Raw genomic sequence first — 26,986 nt, 5'->3', positions numbered from 1 at the left:
TATTAGACAAGAATGGGACAACGTTCCTATTTCCTAAACTTGAACAACTTGTCTCCTCAGTCCCCAGACGTTTGCAAACTGTTATAAAAAGAAGAGGGGATGCCACACAGTGGTAAACATGGCTTTGTCCCAACTTTTTTGAGATGTGTTGATGCCATGAAATTTAAAATCAACTTATTTTCCCCTTAAAATTATACATTTTCTCAGTTTAAACATTTGATATGTCATCTATGTTGTATTCTGAATAAAATATAGACATTTTAAACTTCCACATCATTGCATTCTGTTTTTATTCATAATTTGTAGTGTCCCAACTTTTTTGGAGCCAATCAAAGACATATCTGTTGATTTCTTGAACGCAAAGGCCAACCAGAAAGCGCAGCGTGCCACAGTTTTGAAGTGCAAGTTTTGCATTGGCAATGATAGCATAACAATAATGTTTGGCTTATCAATTTTCTTGATATATAAATGTGACGTATCTTTGTCCAACATATTTCAATGTGACATTGGGATATTTGTACTTGTCTGACCTTTGTGACAATTCAGCTGTCCAGCATGTACATGTCATAATCTGGTCTGAGCCACTCATAATGAGCTCAAGTCTGCAATCTTATAGAAATTTCTATTTTAATAGCCTTTGAGGCCAGCCAAGCACAACTGGGCCTGGAAACAGGATATAAATGGTTGGTTTCTTCCCAAACATTTTAATTTTTATCACAGAAAATCCCCCCAGGCTGGGGGTCTGACTCCATTCTCCAGATTCCATGATCCCTTGTCAGCTCCAGTACAACCATATAGGGGCCTATAAATGGTCATTGTTAATACTGTTAATGGATAATGCACCTGTTTTTCAATTGTCTCCAGTGGATGTATATCATGCTCGCATTATTCTAAGTTGACTTTATTCATAAGCATACAAAAACTCTCACTGCTGCATATTGAAACTGAAGTGCTGGAGTCACTCTATCAATCATCACATGCTTTATTTATAGGACGTTCCACAGAGTTACAGCATAAACAAACGCTGGCGGCCTACAGCAGCTCTGGATAGGCTATAAGCTAATGCTGCACACGTTGTTTTATTAGGGTTGTTTATTTGGCCTTGCAGATTATCTAGTGCTAGTTGAGATTCTGCTGCCAATGGCAATGACTTCTGTTATGGGACAACAGACAGGAGAATGACTGTGCTAATAGAGAATATTTCCTTGTACATTACTTCATGGAGCAAATACAAGCGTTAGCTGGCACGTCCTGCTTTATCACATCTAAGAATAGGTGCCATATCATTCCAGTGTGGTTACATCCAATGGCCCAAAGACACAGACATTCATTACTAAAAATACAGCACTTCAAAGTAGGCTGATGCAATTATAGCAACATATTATACTGATTAGCCACCACAGGAAAATACTGTGTTCATATTACACATTCAAATCCATTCAAATCCATTTTATTGTTTCCATTTTAGTCATTAATTCCATTTTGATCAAACCTCTGTCTTCATTGAAATAAAATAAATTAATATTTGATTACAATTTAAACAAAAATAGACACATGAAACAAAATATAAAACTGCACAGGTGAGGTTTTTATATGTTTTTATAAATTACCTTTTTAATATGTATAGGAAATCTCTTAATTGAGTGGTTCATTAAAAACATGTTTTAATTAACTGTATTATTATTATTATTACCATCATAATTGAAATGTAATTCATAAAAGTTTTAAACAAAAAATAGATTTTTTTAAATAGATTTGTATGAATTATAACATTATTATAAACTGATAAATGTAAAAAAACTAATCTCTTAATTGAGTGATGTTCCTTAAAGGGGTCATACGATGCTTTTTTAAAGATTTTGTGTATTTGGTGAAACAGAATATGTTGACATGCTTTAATGTTCAAAAAACACATTATTTTTCAAATGTTCACTGTACGTGTATTGTAGGTCCTCTATGCCCCGCCTCTCTCAAAAGGGTCATTTTCTACAAAGTCTCTCCTTCTGAAACGCAGTCTGCTCTGATTGGCCAACTGACCCAGTGCATTGTGATTGGCCGAACACTGCAATCAAATGTAATGCCCCTTTCCATAATCGCAACCTTCATCTTTCAAAATAAATGTAATGCCAGTTAATAAAGTTCTTAGTTTCACCATCAGTTCAAACCTGAAAGAGGAACAGAGTCTCGTGACACACACAGTGATGAAGCTTCTACGTGTTTGAAGTACACAAGCCACAGACAGTTAAGACAACTGACTCCACTGTGTGGCCGTCCATCTCTCTCTCTCTCTCTCTCTCTCTCTCTCTCTCTCACACACAGACAAACCACACACACACGTGCGCACACACACATACACACAGTCAATAGCAAATACTTAAACTAATAACAAAACATACAGCAGCTGATTCAGAAGAGCCAGATTGTCATAGCAAAGTCAGAATTACCTCCTCTCCTAGGTTCATGAAACGATCGTCCATAAAATGCATTGCTGTTCAGTTGTAAGTAATCTTAAAGATTCCTAAATGCATCTTTCGGAAGGCCTAATGAAAGTTTTTAATGAGCTGTTGTTATTGTTGAATTTAATCCATAAAACTTAAATTAATATTTTATTAAAATGTTACAAAAATAAAGAGCATAGTTTTTTAAAATAATTTAGTTCAAAATTAAAACATTTCTTTGAGTGGATATCGATATATAAAATAGTAGAATTTAGTAAAGTTCATTAAAAACAGGTTTTAATTAATCATATTATTATTATTATTATTATTAGTTACATTTATGACCCTAAAATGTTACTGGTACAAGAATAAAACAATACAATGACAATTTTTGGCCACTTTTGAAAAGTTTGTTGTAAAAAAAGCACATGAGTCCAGCATTCAGGCTACCCAAGAAAAACTGAGCTTATCTCTTGGACAACACTAAAAGCAGTCTTTAAGCCTTTTATCATGTGCACAAATGTCAGGTCTGTCTACGTATATGCACCTTCACCAGGAACAGCAGGTGTGCTATGGGGAAGAGTAGGGCTCTCTATTAAAGCACAAACGGCAAGCACTTCTTCCTAGCTAATTACTACCCAGAAAAGGCTTTAATGGATTTAGAGTGGACTCCTATTCTTCAGTCCAGGCAGATTGAAAACATGGACAGACTGTTGGAAGGCTTTCAGAAGACCAGTTTGAGCCAAATGCGATACAAAGCTTTTATGTTATCGCAAGATCTTTACAGCGGTTTTATGGTGGAGTTAAAGTAATGAGCACATAATCACTATTTATAAGCCCAAAAAACTTATAGTGACTAAGCTGGAGCTGATGTGACCTTGCAAAACTGTACTGTCTGTGAGATGGATTGTGTTTTATTATTCCTCTCAAGTGGAGATAATGCATACAAACGCAGCTGTTAAACTCCGTCTCACACTCCCAGAGTTTCACACACACCAGCGACCTACAACATGGCACGTCATCCTGTCGCCCCCCTGCAACAACCTCTGAGATTTAAAAGGGTAAATGGCAGCATCTGACTGAGCTCACAAACACACGCACATAAAAACTCTACAATCATAACAAATGGACTTCATCTCTGGTGTGTATTAGCAATGATCTCTGTGGACTTTTTTTCCCAAGAATCCTCCCACGAACCTCCACTTCCCTTCCGTCCCCTTTTCCCACGTCTCGGACAAATCATGCTTAAATAGCAGCAAAAATAGCTGCTGATTTCTGGGGTATGGGAACAAGCAGCAGGACATTATTTATGCTGCACTGATTGTGATGACTTGCCCTGAGAAGTATGGGATATGCGATGGAGATCTCTCATTGGTTAAGCATATGTAAGCTCTAAAGATAGCCAGTAACCCAACATAACCTTTTTTGGTGCACTAGAAAGTGGCATGATGCTGGGTTCTGGATCACAAGCCTCCCAGTGTGCCAAAGGAGCGGCATTTACTGTGACACACAAGTATGCAGGATATCTCTTAAATACACTACATTCAAAGATAAAAAAAATTTTTGTTAAGTTAAACATCTTTTAATCTCTAGAAATGGAATGTTGTGATGACAGAATACTGGAAGTCTCATATTCTGGAGGCCAGAATTATCTAAACAGAAGATCACAGAAAGAACTGGTCTGACCAGGAGAAAACTCACAGAACCCTTGAGTTATAAAATACATCTGAATCAGCCTACTTAAAGGGAGAGTTCACCCAAAAAATTGTATTTGATGTTTATCTGCTTACCCCCAGGGCAACCAAGATGTAGGTGATTTTTTTTCTTCAGTAGAACACAAACTGAGATTTTTAACTCAAACTGTTGCAGTCTGTCAGTCTTATAATGTAAGTGAATGGGAATCATGACTTGAAAGTCATAAAACATTCACAAACAAAACAAAATTAAACCCTGTGGCTCGTGACGATATGCTGAGGTGTAAAGACACAAAGCGATCCATCTGTGCAAGCAACTGAACAGTATTTATATAATTTTTTTTTACCTCAGATTTTTCACCGCAATATATGAACTGTCCTAAACGCTTTTGCATCTTCTTCTTGCTTTACGGCGGATTGCAGACTTCTGCATTACTTGTCACCTATCTCTCAAATGGGAATGTCCGAATGGTCCATACAGGCTGAAGAAGAAGACGCGAACGTGCTCAGAACAGTTCAGACATTGCATGAATCAGAGGTAAAAAACGAAATAAATAAATACTGTTCAGTTTCTTGCACAGACCGATTGTTTTGTGTTTTACACACCAGTGTATCATCACGAGCCACAGGGTTTAATTTGATTTTGTTTGTGTATGTTTTATGACTCTCAAAGCCCATTCACTTACATTATAAGACTGACAGACTGCAACGGTTTGAGTTAAAAATCTTGGTTTGTGTTCTACTGATCTTGGATGCCCTGGGGGTAAGCAGATAAACATCACATTAAAACTTTTGTGTGAACTATTCCTTTAAAGAAAAATATATATATAATTACCCCATGATTTACTCACCCTCAAGCCATCATAGGTTATAGATGACTTTCTTATTTCAGACAAATACAATCCGACGTATATAAAAAAATGTCCTGGCTCTTCCAAGCTTTATAGTTGCAGTGAATGGTAGTCGAGATATTAAAGCTCAAAAAAGTGCATTCATCCTTTATAAAAAGTACTCCACAACTGCCGTATGTGCGTTCAGCGTTCTCTGAGTTATCTAAATGTCCAGTTTTTCTGAATGTTAAAAATATATATATATATTTTTTTTTTTTTTGGTTGTTTGAACATTAGGGAAAACTTTAAAGGAACATTTCATTTTATCATTTTGCAAACATTATGGTTTAGTTACTTCTGAATATTATTTAATCCACATGAAAATTGTATTAATATATTTTTTTTTAAGTTAGAGGAACATTCAACAAAAATGTTTCAGGAAACTTTTCAGAAACAATGTATTAATAATGTTTTTGTGCTAACGTTTTGAGAGCGTTATTATAACTGAACAAATGCCTTATTAACATTAAAAGAGTGTTTGAGAGAACCTTGCCAGAACATTAGCCAAAGTTACGGCTAACAAGGAGAAAACAGTGTAAATCTGAGATGTGTGATATAAGAAAAAAATTAAATATCACTTGTGAACAGAATATTTTTATTTGTGTGTCATTTCAAGTGCAGCTGTAATGTTGACATTTCAAAATGTGTGACAATATTGTAGTGTAAATATTTAAAATGCCAGCTATGAAATTAGCCTTCCACGAGTCATCCATTTTATTTAAAAAATGCTGTTAAAACACAACACATAATAATTCAGGATGTGGTGGAAATGACCTTCTTGTTAATGGACAAATTAAATAAACTACTCAGTGTTGAAAGTTTTTCAAGAGAGTTTATTTTCTAAAAGTCCACAGGGCCAAAAGTGCCAATAGTTAAAGAAACACCCATTCTGTATATAAAATTGCTTTGAGAAACATTTTTGTATTTCCTAAGTGTGATCTATTAGACCCACATTTGTCTAAACAAAGAAACCTCAGTTTACTACTGGAGAGTCAAGTTCTGGTGACCCATTGTAATGCAGTAGTCCAGTATCAGAAGAAAAACTATGAGCTCTTGCCAAACTATCCTCAGTAGAAAAGCATTATATCCATAAATTATAAATCATTGGCAGTTTGTCCCGAAAACTCCTTTCACTAGATCTTTACCAACCTCTTAAAAAGAAGATAATCAGAGGGTTCATTACATCACTCTCTGAATCAGACACTGATTACATTTCAAGTCTTTCACATATACATGCCAAGATAAATCTCAAGCAGTTAATTGGTTCAAACAGCACATTCCTGTTCCCTCAAGACTGTTGTGTCTGCCTGGGAAGGAGACATTCACACAGGCCGTAAAAGGCTTCGTAGATGTTTGTGATCAGCAGAGATGGGTGTTTCAGGAAACCCCATAAATTATTTAGCTGCATAAATAAAGGAGGAGAAGAAGCTGCCTTTCCTTGTCAACATCAGCTCCCTGAGGATCCCTGTTCACTAGCTAAAAGCTGAAGGGCTTCAAAGCATGAGCCAGTGGCTGTTTACAACCTGCTTCACTTCATGGATGCAAGTGGATCCCTGCAAGCCTGTAAAAGGTTCCCGGGGGCTACATTAAGAAGGAAGGAAGTCCAAAATCGAAAACAGACATGAATGTAGTTTTTGAACTGAAGATCAGGAGTTTTTTTTATTTTATTTTTTGCTTAAAAAGTACAAACTGATTCACGGAAGTTTGCATGTTTGCAATGCATTTATTATTTTAATGGGGAAAAAGTATTTCTTAAAGTTAATGTAACTATTAAAATCTGTCTCTGAGCTACTTAAACCAGTAAACTCAAGTTTAAAGCACTGCCACAAAGACATTTCACATGCTCTAACAAATTGGCCAGAAACATGAGCAGGGGCAGAGACCACACAATGGCCCAAGTGGCATTTGCCCACCCAGAAAGACAGCTGATGGAATAATCTAGCAGTTTAGAAATAAAAAGAAACTGCATTTTGTCGCACAGAAAATAATCATAGCTCAGATGCAAGCATAATATCATTAGCTCAGTTTTTAACCGTCATTACTCCAGTCTTCAGTGTCACATGATCCATCAAAAATCCTTCTGAATTCAGAAAGCACGTTAATGGTTTAAGGTCTACAGCAAAAAGGTGAGAAGGTGCTAGTGCTTGAGGATTTGATATGTCGTGTAAAGAACCATCTAGAGGGATTTGAGTGGTATGTAACACTGGGGAAGACTTAACACTTAAGGCAAAATTCCAGAACGAAGAACCAGGGACACACAAGACTCTAGTTGGGGGAGCAGGGAAACAGTGAGGGGAGTCTCTGAGGAATGCCTGGCATCTTTGGCCATATGATGGCTGGGATAAGATGACCATTACGGAGCACCCTCTGTCCCACAGGCCAGACGCTCCACAGTTCCTGCTCTGTCATCAGGCACTAACCCCACAAGTGTCCATTCCACTTGCAAGTGGGAAAGGAGGCACCATTCTACAGAGATTAGGCACGCCTGCACCAGATGAGGATATCTGAAGGCTTCACAATGCCAAAACTATGAGAACATGGAGGGGTCTTTGTAAAAGAGTTTACAAGGTTGAGAGCCTCATAAATTACACTATTGTATCCGAAGAACCCATTAAATGATTTGATAAATGCAGTTTTCTATTCAGTGTTGACGCATTTGCTATATGAAACATCAAATTTCCACATATCGAGTGGTTTGTCCATTTTAAAAAAGTATAGAATTTAGTTATAAACATGACTGGCAATGTGCTAATACTAGTCAATGGCTGCTATTAGGGTCAGGGACATTTAATTAGACAAAAATCTTGTAGTACAGGATGAGTCATCATTTTGGTCCATTTTCAGAGAAGAGGAATACTTTAAATTGTATTGCTCAAAAATCATTTTCAATCAACTTTAAGAAGTGTGCTAGACTTAAGCGACCACATCTGTAAAAGGCAAAAAACAGCAGGATTTCTCATTTCTCAACAGCAAGCCACATATAAATGAACATTTCTGACTTATATTTGGCCTGCTATCAGAGACAGACATGGATCTGTTTCGAACTCAGATCACATGGCTAAGCTCTTTAAGGTCGGGAGCATTAAGAAGGTGTTTGAGCCTGAAATGCTCCTTAGCTGTCTGCTTTTAAACCACTGCCATCTCCATTTTTTACTAATATGTTTATCCGTCTTGTGTCTAATCAAATAAAAACTTATTTCAAAAGAATTTCTGCCTTTCATTAAGAAGATGTCAGAGCTGCTGTGGCCATTAAAGCTGAAGTTTGTAACTTTTAAATGTTAAAACACTTTCTCCTACCCAGTTTAATGTGAGGCACAACTATAAGTAAGCCATTCACTGGCTGATTTCCCAGAAGAGAGTAAACACTGTGGCTTTAAACCATTCCTCTGTTTGAGCGATCTGACAGCAGTCAACTTCAGGCTCAAGTAATGGTGTGAGTTGGTTCTTAGATTAAGAAACTGTTTATGAACAGTGTCACATGGACATAACATGGTGCATTATTTCAATAAAAAATAATGGTTTTCTCTAATAATCAAGACTCAATTAATCTATCTATTTGAGATTTATAAAAAAAAAATAACATTTTCTCACCCATTTGTCAAAATGCTAAATGCATGAGAAAATAATATTTCAACAAAATCCAATACATATAAATCAGCAGTTAGACACTTAATCTTGAGGTCATGACTAAAAATAAGCCACAAAAAAAAGTGCATAACAAGACAGATAAAACATAAAAGAACAGTATGGTTACTAGAATAGTCCTCAGAGAGCCCATTTTAGCACGTCACACATCATTTGTACAGATGAAAAGCCAATTCCGAAATGCTTTGCAACGTTATAATTGTGGATTAGAAACTTTTTTCCATTCCACACTGACAAGTACTGATAAAAAACGTCCTCCATCCATTCATCTTTCAAACCGCTTGTGCTATGTAGCTCTAGCTGAAATTTTCAGCAGAATCAATAATTATCATTTTATCCAATGTGAATCTTTTTTTTTTTTACTCTAATATCTACTGTTATTTTAGCAACATTATAATGTCTAACTATGGAAACTAAAAGTAGTGTCTCTCACACAGTTATGTCTCTGTAAGACTTTCCAATTTGATCACTTGTTGGGTTCCTCACAAGGCAGCTCTCTAGGTTTCAATTCCCGGTTTTCATTGCCATGTGATTATTTAAATATCCAGTTGTGTGTGTTTCACATTTCAAGGGCTATTGTAAGACACTACCCCCATTCAGAGGACAATCACCCTCTGGCCTTACCATCCATAACTCATAATTTCCATCCCAATCTCCTGCACAAGATGATCCAGAGCTTTGTTTTAAGAGCACATAAATGCTAAATAGTTTAAGAAAACCACAAAAATGAGGCCGATCACAATGCCAGTTTACTTAACTGCCACCATGCAGCCTTCATATTGAGCATTAAACCAAGGCTGTTAAAACCCTGGCTCCAAGCTTACAGTGATTCTCAGACAGCAAGTTCAACAGAACATGATTTACCAACATAAAAATAGTTTGGGCTCAGGATTTGTATGCTGACAAACCGATGTTCTGCAAAACTGCACCACGGTTCTGTTTAAAATCATTCGGCCGTGCCCAGAAAATATTTGGATTTCTAAAGTATACATTTAAAAATATTACTTGCCAACAAAATAATCTGAATGACTTCCAAACAAACTTAAGACTGATGTACAACAATGACGTATCATGCCCTGCAGAACTACGCCCCCCACAAGTGTCAAACCACCGACCTAAGTGGCGTGCATTATTTGATTTCATCCCACATCTGCAAACATTATATTGATGTAACATGGACCATTAATTCAACTCACTGCAGACACATGAATTGACACACTAATTTTCCTCACAGCACATAAATTTCAGTCTTTTTATACTTATATACAACATTATAATCGTACATATTGCTGCACATTTAGATGTACTTAAGCGGAAAGCTGTAGTTTGATTTGCATGATTTGTTCTTATTGAGTTAAAGTAGCCAGGGGTTGCAGCATGTTAGAAGCAGTTAGACTGTGGCACATGGCCAGAGCTGAGCAGAGTGCAGTTCCTCTGAGGCCTCGATGCAGCCTCCAGACCTCCAGAACAAGAGCCACATTCAGGCCTTCTGAGCTCCCAGCGGGCAGGCAAATGATTTTCGGGCCCAAATGACTTTTGTAAATTTAATATTTCTGTTTTCAGACCACAATAATGTTTCCTCTAACCATTATGCATCTCAAGTCCCCAAAGTAAAGCAAAAGTTCTGGAGGACGAATTAAACTGGGAATCTTTTTTGGACTGAATCCGAAGAAGAAGTTATCTTAACATCCTTTATTGTCATTTGACCCATATGATTTTGTCTTCTGATGGACACCAAGGAGAATGTCCAATCTGCTCAGAAGGCTTGTAGAACACTAGTGCAATATAGAGTCATAACATGATTTAATGGTGCTTTTTGCTTTTTTGCACACAAATAGTATTATTGTAGCTTCATAAAATTAAGTCTGAACCACTGATGTCACGTGGAATATTTTAGCAGTGTCCTTACTACCTTACTGGGCCTTGAACATATAGTATTTGCATTGCTGTTTATGCAGGGTCAGGAAGCTCTTGGAGTTCATAAAAAATATTGTCATTTTTGTTCTGAAGAGAAACAAAGGTCATACAGGAACAACATGAGAGTGAGTAATTAATGATCGAATTTTCATTTTTGGGTGAACTGTCCCTTTAAGAAAGGTTTGCGATGGAACTAGTTGCTTCTTAAACCTTATACCTTTAAAATTGTCTTAAACTGATTTGAAATGCTTTTGTTCTCAAAGTAATTGTTGAAAGACGGTTAGTGTCTTCAGATTCAGAGGCGAAAAAAGACAGAATGTCTTCAGTCAGTTAGAATGTGTTGAACAAAGACTGAGACAATTTACTCTCTTTATATTCATTATTTGTCCGTCTAAAATATTCCATAGAATTTCAAATGATGAATATTTACAACAAAACAAACAAGAATGCATTTATATAATGTATTCACATGTATACTGTACTATACATTACTGTTTCAAAGTCTGGGTTAAGTAAGAATTTTTTTTTTCAATTCATATTTTTATTCAGCAAGGATGCATTAAATTGAGCAAATATTTAAATAAATACAATGATATTTTACTGTTATTCTGAACTTTCCACACATCAAAGAATCCTGAAAAAGTATCATGGTTTCCACAATAATAGTAAGCAGTACAACTCTTTTCAACATTGATAAAATGTAATGACAGCTAAAAAGTATGCTTTACAATCACAGGTATACATTATACTTAAAAACAAATTTAAATGTAAACTGTAATAATATTTCAGAATATTTCAGTATTTACTGTATTTTTAATCAAATAAATGCAGCCTTGGTAAGCATAATACACTTCATTCAAAAACTGTAAAACAAACAAATAAATAAATATATTTACAGTTATGTAGGCTACAAGTACATTTTTAAAACTATTAAAAAAGAGCTTACAATTATGCAGTTGGACATTCCATTGCTACTTGTGCTACATCGCTAGATCTGAAGAATAATACTCCACTACTGAGAGCTATTTTCTAATAAACAGTAAAGAAAACTGTTCTATAATCTATTCATCAAAGTAGACAGAGATCGACGATCTCTATTACAGGCTTAACCTCTACTGGTTATGTGATCCAGAGCTATGTATAATGAGCGTGACCATTCATAGTGATTATCAACCACATTCCCAAAAGTTGACTGTACTAAACAAATAGTATGTGCTGGTCATAAAAGGTAATATCACAGCCACTCACAGGCGGCCTCTGTGTTTGAGCAATCACAATGAATCATATGGCTCATTGCTGTGACCCAGCAGGAGAGCTGGTGTTGTGGGGGTGGGCAGGACTCGCTGTCTGAAACCTGAACTTGAGCAAGTTCTGTGATTGTTTGAATGCCAGGTGTGGGCAGCTGTTTGCTGGGACCCACGTACAGGAAAGTGAAAGCAGTGTCTAGAGCTCTGTCGTCTGGTTTGGTGACATTAAACAGCTTTAGCTGCACTGCAAACAAATCTCTTAATCAGTATTTTGTTCTTGTTTTTGAGTAAACATCCTTAAAACGAGCTCAAATTTGAGAGATAAACTGCCTAAATATTAAGACTTGTTGTACAGAATATATCTTGAAGTTTTTTTTTTTCTTAGCCCATTGGCAAATGCTTTTTTTTTTCGTCTTCTTCTAGTTCTAGTTATTTTAACTGATTTTTGGAAACAGACATACTGATTAAAGAATATCAGCATTTTTTATTTTATTTGTATTATTATATTTATACATCCTGACTAACTGCTAATGATAAAATGTAATTCTGGAAAATCCTTCACACAGTTTATATGATAATATCTAAAAACCCAATGAAATCTGACTTTCTTGATCATCGTTTCATTACCATTTGCTTAAATCTTTAAAGTGTACAATGCAATTTTAATTTAATGTTTTCACAAGCCATTAGTTCTACACATACGCCTAATTTCAAATTCAAAACCCTTGCAGTGCTTGAAATATTTAAAAATGTACCGTATCTGATGGAGGAATAGGAATAGGAAAAATACATACACTTTTTTTTTTTTTGGAAATGACTAAGCTGCAAGGAATCAAACATTAATAAATCCAGCTGCAAAGGAATTGTGGAGCCTATTATCTCACTGGTCACTTACAGAGTTCAATACTATCTACCATTATTAGGAAAGAGTTTAAAGTCTTATCATTATCTTGATCTGTCCTCTCTCTCTCTCATATGCACTCACTCCCTCTGAAGCAGTTTTATGCTCTTTCTGGGAAATGAAAGTATTACATTAATAGTCAACACTTTGGGAGCTGATAAGCACCATGCCTTTACAAAAGGCATTTTGAGATTGAGATTGAAAAGCTATGGCAAAGTTTATAAAGTCTGCTTATTTACTGTATTTAGATAAATCAATGCTCTTGACAGAAGTACAAAGTACAACATTATATACAGTAGGCCTATGATATAGGCCATTAATGTCACCAAAAATAAATACTATTTTTAAACAGATTTCTAGAATTCTATACCTGGCTGCCATTGGTGAGACAAAGAGAGGGAATTCAACCTATAAACGGTTTACTTGTAGCTATTATAGATATTTTAGCATTAAAATAACACTGAAAATAAATTACATCTGCTCATCAAAAACAAAATAATTTCAAAATAATGAGAAAGAAACTTGTCAATACAATAAAGAGTTTTCCTCAAAGCATGCCTAACTTCAGTTTATAGCAATAGTTTAACAAGAGTGCAGGGCTTTTTCCGCTAGAAGAGATCTGGATTCTGTCAGCCTAATCTCAACAATACTGCATTACCCAGACACATATTTATAAAACACTGATAGACACAGAATATCATCCGCAGGAGCAGGTTTCTTAATCTGTTATAAGGACAGATATTTAGAGGACTGATATGGACAGAACAGAAAAGCAATGCATATGGCAGGTATTATAAGCATGCAGATTATTCCTGGAAACAGAGTGGCCACATTGGAGAAGTTCTAGGTCTGAGAAGAGACAGAGAGCAGTATGAAGGGGAAATGACTCTCAGTCATGCACAGTGATTGAACACTAATGGATGGTCAGCTGCTATCCATCACTCAAATAAATCAGGTCTCAGACCCAGAATGCCTTTCAGAAACAACAAAAACTGCAGACTCACTGTACTGTAGCACACTGAATGCAAGGCATGCAACATTTATCGCTCATGACATGTGCTTCAGCCTCCCAGAATGATTCTCTCTGATTGGTTCTTGCACAAGGTTTGACTGTATACTCATTCTGAAAAGGGAAAGTGACTTTAAGCCAGGAATCCAAGCACAAAACGCTCAGACAGAGGGTGCAGTCATATCTGAAGTGTTCATTCCTACGCCACAGTTTACTTTTCAGCTTCACAAATAAAGACTTCTCCAAAAAATCGGTTTGGAACAAACCTATCATATATAAGTTGTAAATCATTATCGCAGCACATTATTAAACCCAGACAAGGCTAACATGACGTCGATGTGGACTGAATTTCATGGTTAATAACCAAAATTTATAAATATTTGGACAAAACATTGATTGCAGCTAAAATTATTATAAAATTATTATAATAAAAAGTAGATGTACAAGACAGCTGACAAGGAGAACACTGCACCAATATTACAGTAATATTAATTCTCATATCCTCATTTTCTCTATAATAAATAAGAGAGATGCAAGATGGCACCAGCTGGTTTGAATGAGAAAATAAATGCAAATTATACAAGAGATATGAAAGTAATGCCAGTTTCAGTTATAAGTGGATAACTTTGCCATGGCTCAAGGTGAAGAACGCGACGAGCCAATCAGAATCAAGTTATTTTTGAACTTTTATCAAAAAAACCTTAAAAATGTTTCACAGTTTTTCAAAATAGACCAACTGTTTTAATAAATAAAAAGAAATGTTTTGTGTTCTTAGTGCAGATTCTGTTTCCCGATTTCATATTTTATATCAAATCTTCTTCCAAAGTAGTGCAACACAAGTCTCATGTCGAATAGTACTTTTACCACCAGCATAAATAAATGCATCAGTTTCAATCTCAAGAGATTTAACAAAGGAAACAACAATATGTTCAGACATAGTATAACTAATCTCTTAAGAAATGTGACTGTGGGGAAGCAGAACAATATTGCTAAAAAAAAACACTCATAAAGGCTACATTAATAAAACTAAATCTGAATATCTATTCTATTTTATCTCATGCATCATCTTTTTTGCTAAAAGATGCAATTAAACAATTTGTGGTAAGTAACTCAAAAATGTCCCTAACTACAGGCTAGAGCTGTGCACTTAGAATAACTAGGGACAATTCTGGATAACGTTACACAAATAAAAATCAAATTCACCAAAACAGACCAAATCCATTTATATTAGACAACTGATCTATATTGGACCATTTTTTTTTATATTTAAAAAAATTATGTAAGCTGTTACGAATGTCCTGAACTGAAAAAAAAAAGTGTTGTAGAGCATTGCAGAGTCTATTTTTGGCATTTGGTAAAGGTCTCTGGACACTAAAACCCAAAGTTCTGTAAGTGGTAAAGTAAAGTAAATATATGATTAGAGACAGGCAGAAGGATGTCTGAGCTACTACAGATTATAGGTCAGAACTCAAGAGGTGTGCAGGAAAGGAGATGTAAAAAGCAGGGGGCTAAAACAGGAGGTCAGTACAATAAACAAAAGCATGAATGGTGGTCAACGGAAGAGGGAATAATTACGCAAAAAAAAAAAAGGAAATATTAAGAAACAGTGAGGAAGTTGAGCACAGATGTGGAGATTAAAGGGTGAATGGAAACAATGTCTGACTATGAACTCACACATCAGTTAACAGATGCTTCAGAACAAAGAAAATACCATGCAGTTCCTTCCTTGTCAATCCTCATCTCTTATTATACAATAATGTGCTAAAGTAGTAGGCCACCCCATCTTATATTCAAAATGATTACAAAATACGTCTTCCCAAGCTATGATCCAGTGCTTCATTACAAATGAGATCATCTTGCAGTAAACAGTTTTAAAAACACTACTGTTATCTCTCCACAGTCCCGTGGTCTGTGAAGAGAAAGATATAAACCTGCTACTGTGTCCCCGACACTCCTTTCAGTGTTCTGACGGAAGCTCCTCCAGTCATGAAAAATCTCCTGACAATGAACATAAGCAAACAGCAGGCTCCTACGCTTATTTATAATGCTACAATAAGGTTGTTTTACCCACACTGACAAACATTTGATGTTGAAAAAATTTTTTGCTCATAAATTGCTAGTACATTTTACAAATAATTACAAATTATTAGCAAGCAACACATTCAATGAAACATGAAGACTTTAAGCAGAAAAACTGAAATAGCATTCTGTTGTCAAACGTACTCCAAAAAACTTTATTTACAACTTCAAAAGATATATTTACATTATGTATAACACTTCGTGTGTCTTTGTCTACTAAAATAAAGAATATAAAAATATATGTAATTATGAAATGCATAAATTATGAAAGTGTTAAAATGTTCATAAAAATTTAAATTGGAAATAGTTTATTAATAATTATTATACATTTAGAAATTAGTAAATAAATTAAATAATGTGGCTTTTAAAGATAATTAAATTAAAGGTCATTTAACTTTTTTGGACCATTTAAATAGCTATAATTACTAATGGAAAAAAATCTAGATAAAACCCTGCATAGCCTATTCTCTAAAGAATACTTAGAAATATCTGAAAGCTCAATTCTTTTCACTTTCTTTTAATGTCATTCTGCATGTGGGGTGTGAATTTGCTTTTTAAAAAAAACATTTAGGTTAATTACAATCATGCTAAGTAAGTATTTGAAGAGTTGATCTTGTTTCACCCCGCATGTAGCATGAAATGTGCTCAGCCTTTATAATGAAAATGCATTACATATACAATGTTTTCGTTAACTTCTTATGAATGCAAACTTATTTTGCACTAGAATGAATGGCACAGCTTACATCACACTATTCCTGACATAAACTTTCGTGTTGACTAGTTACATGATTATGTCATGCTCAGGTGAAACTTTGACTTACTTTTGCACGTGAGGACGCTCAGTCCCGCGATCAAGAGCGCTATATAACGGAGGGTCATGTCTCCCTGATCCGAGAATTGATGCGAGGAGAGTGCGAGCGCCTGTGAGCTGAAGTCTCCTGCAGATCATCAGAGGGCAGATGTTTGCACTGAGCGCGCCTGAAGTGCGGAGAGAGAGGGCGGGACTTCGTGAGCTGCGCCCACACGCTCTGCAACACCAATCCACATGAAACGCGGTATTTAGCTTTAATAATTTCGAACATTTTTAAAGCGAACATTTTATCATATAAGTATTACACAGGTGTTTTGATGGAAACTATGTAAGTTGTAAAAGTTTGTAAAAGCTTAAGACATTTCTGCACAAATTCCACATCACACTACTTCAGTTCAGTGATGTTGTCAGGCTTCCCTGCACACACTTCTTCGTTCAAGTTCTTCTTCAACATTTCTGTTGGGTTAAGGTCGGGACTTTGATTTTGCTATTTTAAAACAATAAAATAAAATAAAAAATCGTGTGTGTTTATGGTTGAATTACTGCTGTTGGACTTTCTGTTATGCCTCAGTTTCAGGACTGACAACCTTGACTTTCTCCTGTAGCTATATATATATATATATACAGGGGGTCAGACAGGGGGTAATAGTGAAACTGAGTAACAGGGGCCCTTGGTGGGGGGGGGGGGGGGGGCATAATGATAAACTGATTATTATTATTAATGTGATTGATGAAGTCTTGTGTTGTGAGATGCCCGCCCCCTTGCACTGTAATGAATTGCTGTAAAAATTACAGCATTATTTTACAGCCGCAGACTGTTTTTTAATAATACAGCATATTGCTGTAAACTGCAATGCATTCTGGGGTCACGTGTAGGTCTGACTCAAATTTACAGAATTTTGCTGTAAATTTCAAATCTTCGGAGCCGCATCGTCAACGGTCGAGGAGATTAACCTTAAAGACAAGAGGAGTGATTCACAACTGTGGTAAGTGACTTCAGTTTTTTATATTTCTTGTTTGGTAGTTTATAGTATATGAATGCATCTACATTCGCGGATTATATTGGTAACCCCAGATTCAAGCATCATCCGTCCGCGGGGCGCGAGGCAGAATTGCGCGGGGTTTCAGTAGCGCGGTCGCGGTAGGATTTCACACATCCCCCGGCGCTATAGCAGCCATGGACAGAAAATCTCTGGAATCCTTCGTTATGAATGACATGTTTCAGTGCTAATAGTTTATATTCACTGTAACTTAGTGTTTATCAGCACACTTCGTCGTGATTATTTTAAATCTGTTTGATATAAAGTCTGCTTTGTATAGTTAGCCTAATTTATTACCTTAGGGCGACCAAATACGTTTTCCTTGAAATTATTAAATATGCTATTTATATATATGTGTCTATATTTATGTCGGCCGGCAAATCTTGTGTGTATTTTGGCACAGGGTGCACAAAGGCACCTTATCAGTGCGGTGACACTTGAACAAATGAACTGATCATCATGCGCGACACTGACCAATAAACAAACGAGTTGTTTTATTGCGTCTATGACTTGAATCTTATCATCAGTTGTAGTGATGGGAAGTTCGGATCATTTTACCGAATCGGACTTTTGAGTCTCGTTCAGCAAAATGAACGAATCTTTTTTCGAGTCATTTCAAATGAACGAACAACCAGAAGGTTCAGGAAGAAAAAAGCAAAGTGCTTGCAGTCTGTTTCACATTAGGAGGTATTTTGCTGCATAATCGATCCACCACAAACCATATGCAACTATGGAAGCTCAACTTCCATTAAATGGACTGAAAACGCTCAAGTAACGTTATAGGTCTCAAAACGCTTGCTCTGCGCCAGTGGATACACACCATAGACAGTAAAAGAAATATGTGCATGTCACAGACTGTCTGGGCATGCACTTCCGCGTTTCAGAGATCCGCCTTTTACTTTCCGTCAACATTACATTAATTAACGTTTAGAAAATTTATTTTTGACATTTGTGAATCAGTTCAGAATCGTCTGCTTATGCATTGCGATACATTTAAGAATCACATTTTTATCCCACCCCTACTAAATATAGTATGTAATGTAAATGTAAAAATCTGAAATACAAAAAAAAAAAAAAAAAATGGTATAGGTATTAATTACTATTGTGATATTGATTGTTTTAGGAGACACTTTGACAAGTGGGCACTGGATGCTGAGTATTGAAGGCGAGGTGGTGTGTGAGGGCACTCAGCCCAGTTTCCTGTCCGGCCTTGCCACTCTGTTTGCTGCTTATTACTAGTTTAATCTTGAGTATCAGGAGGAAGCAGTGTGTACCTTGGAGTTCATTCAAAGGTAATGGTTGAATTCTAACAACTTCAGAACCAGCATTTTATAGATAAGTTATATCAGAACATTCCTTTTAATAATGTTATGTTATCAGTGTTATTTCTGTTGAGGCCTTTAAAACAATGTGTCTTAACTCGAGAAGAGAATATATTTGTCTCCCTATTTAACACCAGCAAGCTATTGAGTTAAATATGTTTTTTTTTTTATTATTAGTGGACATCTCCAACTTTCTTGGAGGTCCTAAAACCGCTCTTAATTACATATTGTCTGTTTCATGACCCTTTAGGTGCTTTGTGGGCATAAATCCAGAGAGAGGACCCAAAGCCAAGGGAAAAGTGCCATCGAAATAAAAACAGGACAAGTGATACAGAAGAAAATGTGTGGCAGTCAACCCACATGTTGCCACTCTTCTGTGCAAATTCCAATGGAATTTCTGAAATGTAAGGATACACACACACCAAGATTGCGTCTTCCTTTTATTGTTCTCTATCTGCCTTTGACTGTACCTCTCATCCCTCTGTCTCTCTCTGACTGTACCTCTCATCCCTGTATCTGTCTCTGACTGTATCTGTCCTCCCCCTATTTGTTTCTGAAAGTATTATTATGTTTTGTAATATATCTAATGTATTGTCCTCTTTACTCTTTTCAATATTTCTAGTCACACTTTGAATCCTGGGATGGAACTTCATCTGGAGCATAATTGTTATTTGGTTGATTTTTATCTGTTTGATGGAAAGTTTGTATGACTTCTGCAAGTGCGCGGCTCCTTCCGGTCAGTCATGCATCACTTTTTTTTGTATGACTTGTTTGGCAATATTGGTCTATTCCTTAATGATGATAGCTATCTGAAAATGTCTTTGTGGTTTTTAAAGGATTAGTTCACCCAAAAATGAAAATTAAGTCAATAATTACTTATGTCGTTTCACACCCGTAAGATCTTCGTTCATCCTCACAACACATAATAAGATGTGGCTCAGTGAAGCGTGCATTTCTAGCAAGATCATTTCTTTTTTTCAATGCCCAGAAAGCCTCTAAAACATTTAAAACAATTCATGTGACTACAGTTGTTCAACCTAAATATTATAAAGCGACGACAATACTTTTTTTGCCAACCCCCCCCCCCCCCCCCCCCATCTCCCAAAACAACGATTTTATTCAACTATATCTAGTGATGGGCGATCTCAAAACACTGCTTCATGAAGCTTAGAAGCTTTACGAATCTTTTGTTTCAAATCATTTGCTCAGAACGTGTATCAAACTGCAAAAGTCACACGAACCATTGAAATTTCAAAACACTTATGACGTAACGAAGCCTCATTTACTGAAATCATGTGACTTTGGCAGTTTGATATGCTCTGATTTGAACTGAAAGATTAATAAAGCTTTGAAGCTTCATGAAGCAGTGTCATCCATCACGAGATACTGTTGAATAGTCATTATTTAGTTTTTTGGCACACAAAAAGTATTTTCATTGCTTCATTACACTAAGGTTGAACCACTGTAGTCACATAAACTGTTTTAAATATGTTTTTAGTACCTTTCTGGGCATTGGAAAGGGAAATGATCTTGCTAGCAATGTAGGCATCACTGGGCCATCAGGTTTTATAAAAAATATCTTAATGTGTGTTGTGAAGATGAACAAAGGTTTTAAGGGTGTGGAATGACATGAGGGTGAGAAATGACAGAATTTTCACTTTTGGGTGAACTGTTTTAATATGACCATGTTGGTCATGTTTCGGTTATAACGCAGTTTGAATTTTTCTTTGTGTCAAGGTCCATGATGGCCATTATGTTCCAAGTAATAAAAAAGAAATCATGCCAAAATTTCATATCCATTTAAAAAAAAATGAAATAATTTTAAAATAAATAAAAATGAGTTCAAAATAATATACTTTTTATGTCATTTTTTTATGTAAATTTGAAAGTGATATATAACATTTTGACCTGTTTTTTTTTTTAGATTTTAAAAATGTTATTTTTTTATATTTTTTTGGTGAATTAAGTTATGCATTATATAACACTTTATGCAGTTAAAGTTAAGTCAGCAATAGGGAAAATATATTGTATGCTATCATTTTACATACTTTATAGCAAATACACATATGCTTTTTTTCAAAGAATTGCTTTGCACAGTAAACAACTTGAAAGTGTGCATTTGCTATTTAAATAATTGTTAAATGCCATATACAATGTATTAAAAATGCAGTATATAATATATTTTTTTGTAAAAATGCAGTATACAAAATATAAAAAAATTACTGTAAATTTTACAGTAAAATACTGGCAGCAGGGTTGCCAGCCAGTTACTGTAAATTTTACAGTAGTCTTACTGTAATTTAATTTACAGAATTTTACTGTAATTGAGAATACAGGAAAAATCTGTAAATTAAATTACAGTACGACTACTGTAAAATTTACAGTACCTGGCTGGCAACCCTGCTGCCAGTATTTTACTGTAAAATTTACAGTAATTTTTTAACAGTGTGGTTTTGTGAATTTGGCCCAAAATTTGGTGCTACTCCCCTGTTGTAAAAATAATTTACAAATATTAGAGTTTTTTATTATTATTATTATTTATTAACATTGGCCAATATTGGATATTACTTGATTTAATATTTTATGCACATGCTTATTTTACCTATTTCCATATTTAGATGGCCTAACCCTTAAGATAATAATACAAAAAATATATTAATAATTTAATAACACTGTCCAATTTAATGTTTAACAAATCTCAAAATGAATATACATTTTTTGTACTTTATATTGTAATGCTGTGATGCCTAAATTTACTTGTAGAATTTACGTAATTTTATTTTTAATTTATGTAAAAACATATAGAATATTGATATGAATATTTGTAATATTCATATTAAGATTTTATTCCATGTTAAACTGTACATTAATATTTATCTCATATTTGGTCATAACATTAAATTACTGGCTTATCGACAATGATAACAACCAGCCAGAAATTCTCATTTATACCAAAAGGTTCTATTTTTTCAATTCATTGGTCCCACAAAATATTCTTCCAACTTTTCTGGCTCATCCAAATGGCAAACTTTGGAATTGGTCATGATTTTCTTGTTTAGCATTGGCTTCCTCCATGTTATTCTGTCGTTCTTTTTCAGTTATTCTGATGGTAGATTCATGGACACTAACCTATAGCCAATGCAAGAGAGGCATGTAGATCCTTAGATGTTTCCCTGTTTCTTTGTGTCCTCATAGAATATTCCACATTTTCAAAAAAGTAATATATTTTTTCAGAAGGGCAGACTCCATTTACTTCTGAACTGATTACCCTGGAAGTACATATATTAACAAAGATAACATGTTTGCAGTAATACAGAGAAAGTGTAGGGGTTCACAAACTTACTAGTAACAGTGTACATTATACAATGGCTGAGACAAGTGGGATGTCATGTCTACTGAAGTATATGACTTGTATTTTCTGACATGCAGTCTAATAGCTTGACCTGATATTTTCTCCAGCAGCAGAGCCTGACGTCTTAATCAGTGCTTTCTATATTTATCAACAGTCATTATAAATTTTATTGTTCTTGATAATGAGGCTTTCAGTTGGCCTTTTAAATACTTTCTAAATTGACATTATTTGAACTGTCTACCATTAGTGGATGAAAAACAGATTCGAAGAGCCTGTAATCTGATCATGCATCCGATGATCTACTGCTGAGAACTTATTACAAGACAAACCAAGGAATATGTATTTGAAAATAGGCTGAAAGATTTCCTGTGAGACTAAAGTCGAGAATCAATTTGACGTGGTTTACTCCCTCACATGACCCACCAAGTCAAATCCCTTTTGAGATGCTCATTTTTAGTTTCAGAGCTCAGAATGAAGTGAAGCCAGTATTTGGTCAGAGTAATAGCTTGCTGGCTGTAGTTTGTGAGTATGGTGTTGACAGCTGTGCTCTGGATAGCTAAGGTAATGTTTGCACACCTGGAGGAGAGTGTGGTGATACTCCAATGACAAAAAAAAAAAAAAAAAAAATGTATATTTGTCACATTTTATGTAACTTTATATATCAAAGTAAAATTGTGTATAATATCTATTTAAAGAACAGTTTTACTAATTAGTTTGGATTCAATTATATTACTCAAATGCATTCTTCATTCCATAGTATATAAACTAGAATAGAAAAGGTCCACTTTAAAAATGTATCAATGAAGCTGCATTAGATAACACAGTATCAAACTAAAGGCTTTATTTCAAGAAAGCAAAAATAAAGTTTTTCAAATAACAATTTACAAAAATAATTTAAATAGAGTTTAAATAGAGTTAAATAGGAAGATGTATTATGGATGGACTTGTATTTTGTCCAGAAGCAACAAAGGCGATGTAAGACGACCAAATGATGTATTTATTTATTTTAAAACGCAGATTTTTGCAACTGATTGATATAAGTTTTTGTTTTGGATTTTTGTGTTTTATCAGCTGTTTGGACACTCAGTTTGACGGCACTCTTTTATTGCAGAGGATCCACTGTTGAGCAAGTGAGGCAATGCTAAAATACTCCAAATCTGTTAGAATGAAGAAACAAACTCATCTAGATTTTTGAGTGAACTACTCCTTTAAGTGTGGCTAAAGTCCCATTCTGGGTTTAGAGTGTGAGTCCCATGCTCCCATTTTATAAACATAGCATCAATTGGGTTTAAACATACTGAAATAAATACCTGTGTAATTCACAAAAATTAAGAATTTTGAAAGCACTATAATAAATTATGCTGTAAAATGCCATATAAGCATGTTTACAGAGAAGATGAATACAAAATTTAGACAAGCATATGGTGCATGCATGTCTTGCTTTTCAGTCCATTAATGGCTGGAACATGTTAGACACGCTCTGCCTACCACAACATGTTCTGCAATTAGCACCATTCTACCGCCATGTCTAGGAGAAAAAAAGCACTGAAGAATTCAAGTCCTGTTTGGCCTGTTAATCCTTTTTTTATCAGCAAAAAAAAACACATAACACCTGCTATTTTGTTACCTTAAGTTGTAACTTATAATGGACAATCAGTTGTGATTTTACTGATGATAACCCACCAGAATGATTAATATCTGTGAATCCCACATATCATTGTCTTGCTTTCTTGAGGTAATGGAAAGAACCATGCTTTTCCTTCAACGTCAGCAAGGAAGTAGGAAATAAGTCATTCTGGGGAATGTTTTTTTGTAGTTGTCTGCTTGAATGAGAGGAGCTATTGTCTGTTAAACACAAGGGTGGTGGCTGTGAATGTCAGAGGAGTGAAGGGGCTCAAGGGCAGGGAGCAGAAGACATTTAGGGTGCTATATGTGCACAAAAGAGTCTTCACAAAAACAGGGTTTGTTTCAAGGACACACTGACATCAGTAATCTTGATCATGGTGTAGACCGTGTCTCTGAGGTGATGGGAAGACATAAATAAGTTTGACCTGGTCTTTTGGGAATACATATATGTGTTTTATTTATATAAAACACATTTATTCATTCCATTGATTTATAAAAAAATTTTTAAAATATTTTTATTAATAAATTAATAAATAAAATGTTAGCCTTTGCAGCTTGAATATATATATATATATATATATATATATATATATATATATATATATATATATATATATATATATATATTATATATATATATATCTCAGAATCTTCATAGCACAACTATGCTTCATTTCCGTTGTTTGGGGTATGAATCTGATATAGAGAGATCACGCCCTGGTAAAAATGATATCGCTGGGAAGACAAATTTTCACAGACCAAGACTCTAAGCCCAAGGGATTGTCCAATTGAACATATCAATATTTTCTCTACCCCGTTCAATCTCGATTCCTATGCTTCTTTTTAAGCTCGCTCAAGTGTTGAACTTGGCTGGAGCTGGTGGGTTGCTGTGGTATGTGAGGTCGTAGACTCGGTTGTGACCAGACAGCTTACCAGTGGTTTCTTCTGTTGAGAGTTTGTGTTTTCCCATAGAAGCTTGTGGATTACTGCACCATCAGTCTGTCTCTAACTGAGGGACTATTAATAGTTCTCCTCATATTGCTTTTGATAGACTTTTGAGTCAACACAGCACCAGCTGCAATTTAACCCTGTTATTTGGTTCAAAATCTGGGTACAATCATTATGTTTGGGGTCAGTTGACCATAACTGGGTTCAATAAAATGAATAAAAATCACATAGATGAAAAACATCTGTTGAAAGGTATAACGCTTTATTTTAATGGTACATTTTAGACATTATACTAATTCTAAGTTTACAACTACATGTTGACTACCAGTCATTAGAGTATCTTAAACAACAGACATTCTTCTTACTATAAGTAACAAATACATTTCAAATTATACTAATTCTAATTTAACACCCTATTAATAATCTGCTGAGAGTTAGATGACATGTAGTTTCAATGAGAACACATTATTTTTTTTAAACTGTACTTAACTTTATAGAACGTTTTCCATAAACTGAATATGATAAACAGTATCATAACCATTTTTAAAACATTTGACATTTCAAACAGAAGTGCGAAAAGCACCTCTTCTGTGAGTTTTGCTGTATTTGCAGTGCTACTTATCAGTTCATTCAGGATCAGTTTGCTGGAAGCGGCTAAAGTTTTAATTTCCAGCTAAACAGTCCTGTATAAACTGATATAGTATGTCTTCACTGATGTAGTGTATGTTTTTTCTGATAAATAAAATACATTAAAAAAATTATTTTTTGGTCTGTCCAGTTGTCTTTAATTATTAAACATGCAGATCAAATTGACCAACAAGCTTTATGATTGATATATAAATTAAAGTATTCCACAACACACTGCAACAATTTGTAGGCATGTTCATAAATTATTTTACAACATAATAGGCATAAGGTTGTATAACAAATCTAAGACAAGTCATTATTTAGTGAAGTTTAAGAAAAAGCTTAACTAAAGTTCCCTAAAAATTAGACTTACCAAATTAACTCAGTTGAAGTTCTTCCAGCTGATTGCTAACTAACAATAACACATGGAAGCATGCTAACAGATAAAAGTCTTTTCACTCTCAAGCCTATTAATTAGTCAACAAGTTAAGCTCCTCTGTTCTCCACAACAGTAGCCACCTCCAACATGACAGAACTACTTCTAAATCTTCAAGAAAACTGAACACAAAACACTGCACATTTTTCCCTTTACTTATAGAGCAAATATATTAAACATTTACTCCCCCAATCCAGTACCAAGCACTGTCACTTGATTTATGAATTAATCGATTATTTTGTGTGGGATAACAATCTACCCGTCAACGTTTCAACAATATTTCCAATTCAACAAAACGTGTGCTAAGAAAACCACATTAAACATATTTCCATGTTGTTGTTTGAATTCACCAGTTTTCGTCACACATGAAAGGAAATATGTGTTTTCTGAAGAAATGGGAGAGTGAAACAATAGAAAACCTTCAACAAAATCAAGTCACCAGTATTTTGTTTCCCTCGTGAGAGAAGATTTCCTTCAATGCTTAAGCAAGGAGCAGACTTGAGGACTGTCACTGATTTTAATGGTGTGGAAGTGAGTGGAAAATACAGATATGTTTTGCTTTATGGTCTAGAAGAAGGAAATCTGTCAAAGGAAATGTATTCTTCAGGGCTTTGTTACTTCCAAATGGGGGCCTTAGATCAGTATAGTTTGTTTATTTTCCCAAGAGGCTCTCAGCTGAGAATGTCTGTTTGGCCTCAGATGAAGGTTAAAGAGTATTCAACCTTCCGGCCCTGACAAATGCTCAGCAAAGCAGCAGTTGTGCGTCCCAACACATCACATTGTTTGTGTGTTTGCATGTGTCTATGTGTGCATGTGTTTCTGTGTAATGTTGCCTTATAAATATTAATTAATAGAGGCATTCATAAATGCAATACTAGCTCATTTCGGCTATTCTTTCTCTATTGACATTCTCTTTTGCTCTATAAACCATCAATCAGTTATATATTTTCTTCAAGCTTGACCTACAAAAATTTAAATCATCATTTTTTTTTATTTGTCCAGCT

The 26,986-nt window shown here is 35.0% G+C and overlaps 1 protein-coding gene across 2 annotated transcripts in view; it reads right to left on the bottom strand.

Annotated features, from left to right (window-relative positions):
- Positions 1–16,795, bottom strand: part of LOC113115081 (cell surface glycoprotein MUC18-like) — a 30,936-nt gene extending 14,141 nt beyond the window's left edge. For both annotated transcript variants that reach the window (XM_026282352.1, XM_026282350.1), the window contains exon 1: positions 16,642–16,795. In XM_026282352.1, coding sequence (XP_026138137.1) covers positions 16,642–16,699 — 58 coding nt within the window. In that variant the 5' untranslated portion in view covers positions 16,700–16,795. The remainder of the gene's footprint in view (positions 1–16,641) is intronic.
- Positions 16,796–26,986: the final 10,191 nt, after the last annotated feature.

The sequence above is a fragment of the Carassius auratus genome, chromosome 15 (genome assembly GCF_003368295.1).
Source record: "Carassius auratus strain Wakin chromosome 15, ASM336829v1, whole genome shotgun sequence".
NCBI lineage: Eukaryota > Metazoa > Chordata > Actinopteri > Cypriniformes > Cyprinidae > Carassius > Carassius auratus.
The sequence above is the reverse complement of the archived record's forward strand: the minus strand, read 5'-3'. Positions and strand labels throughout refer to the sequence as shown.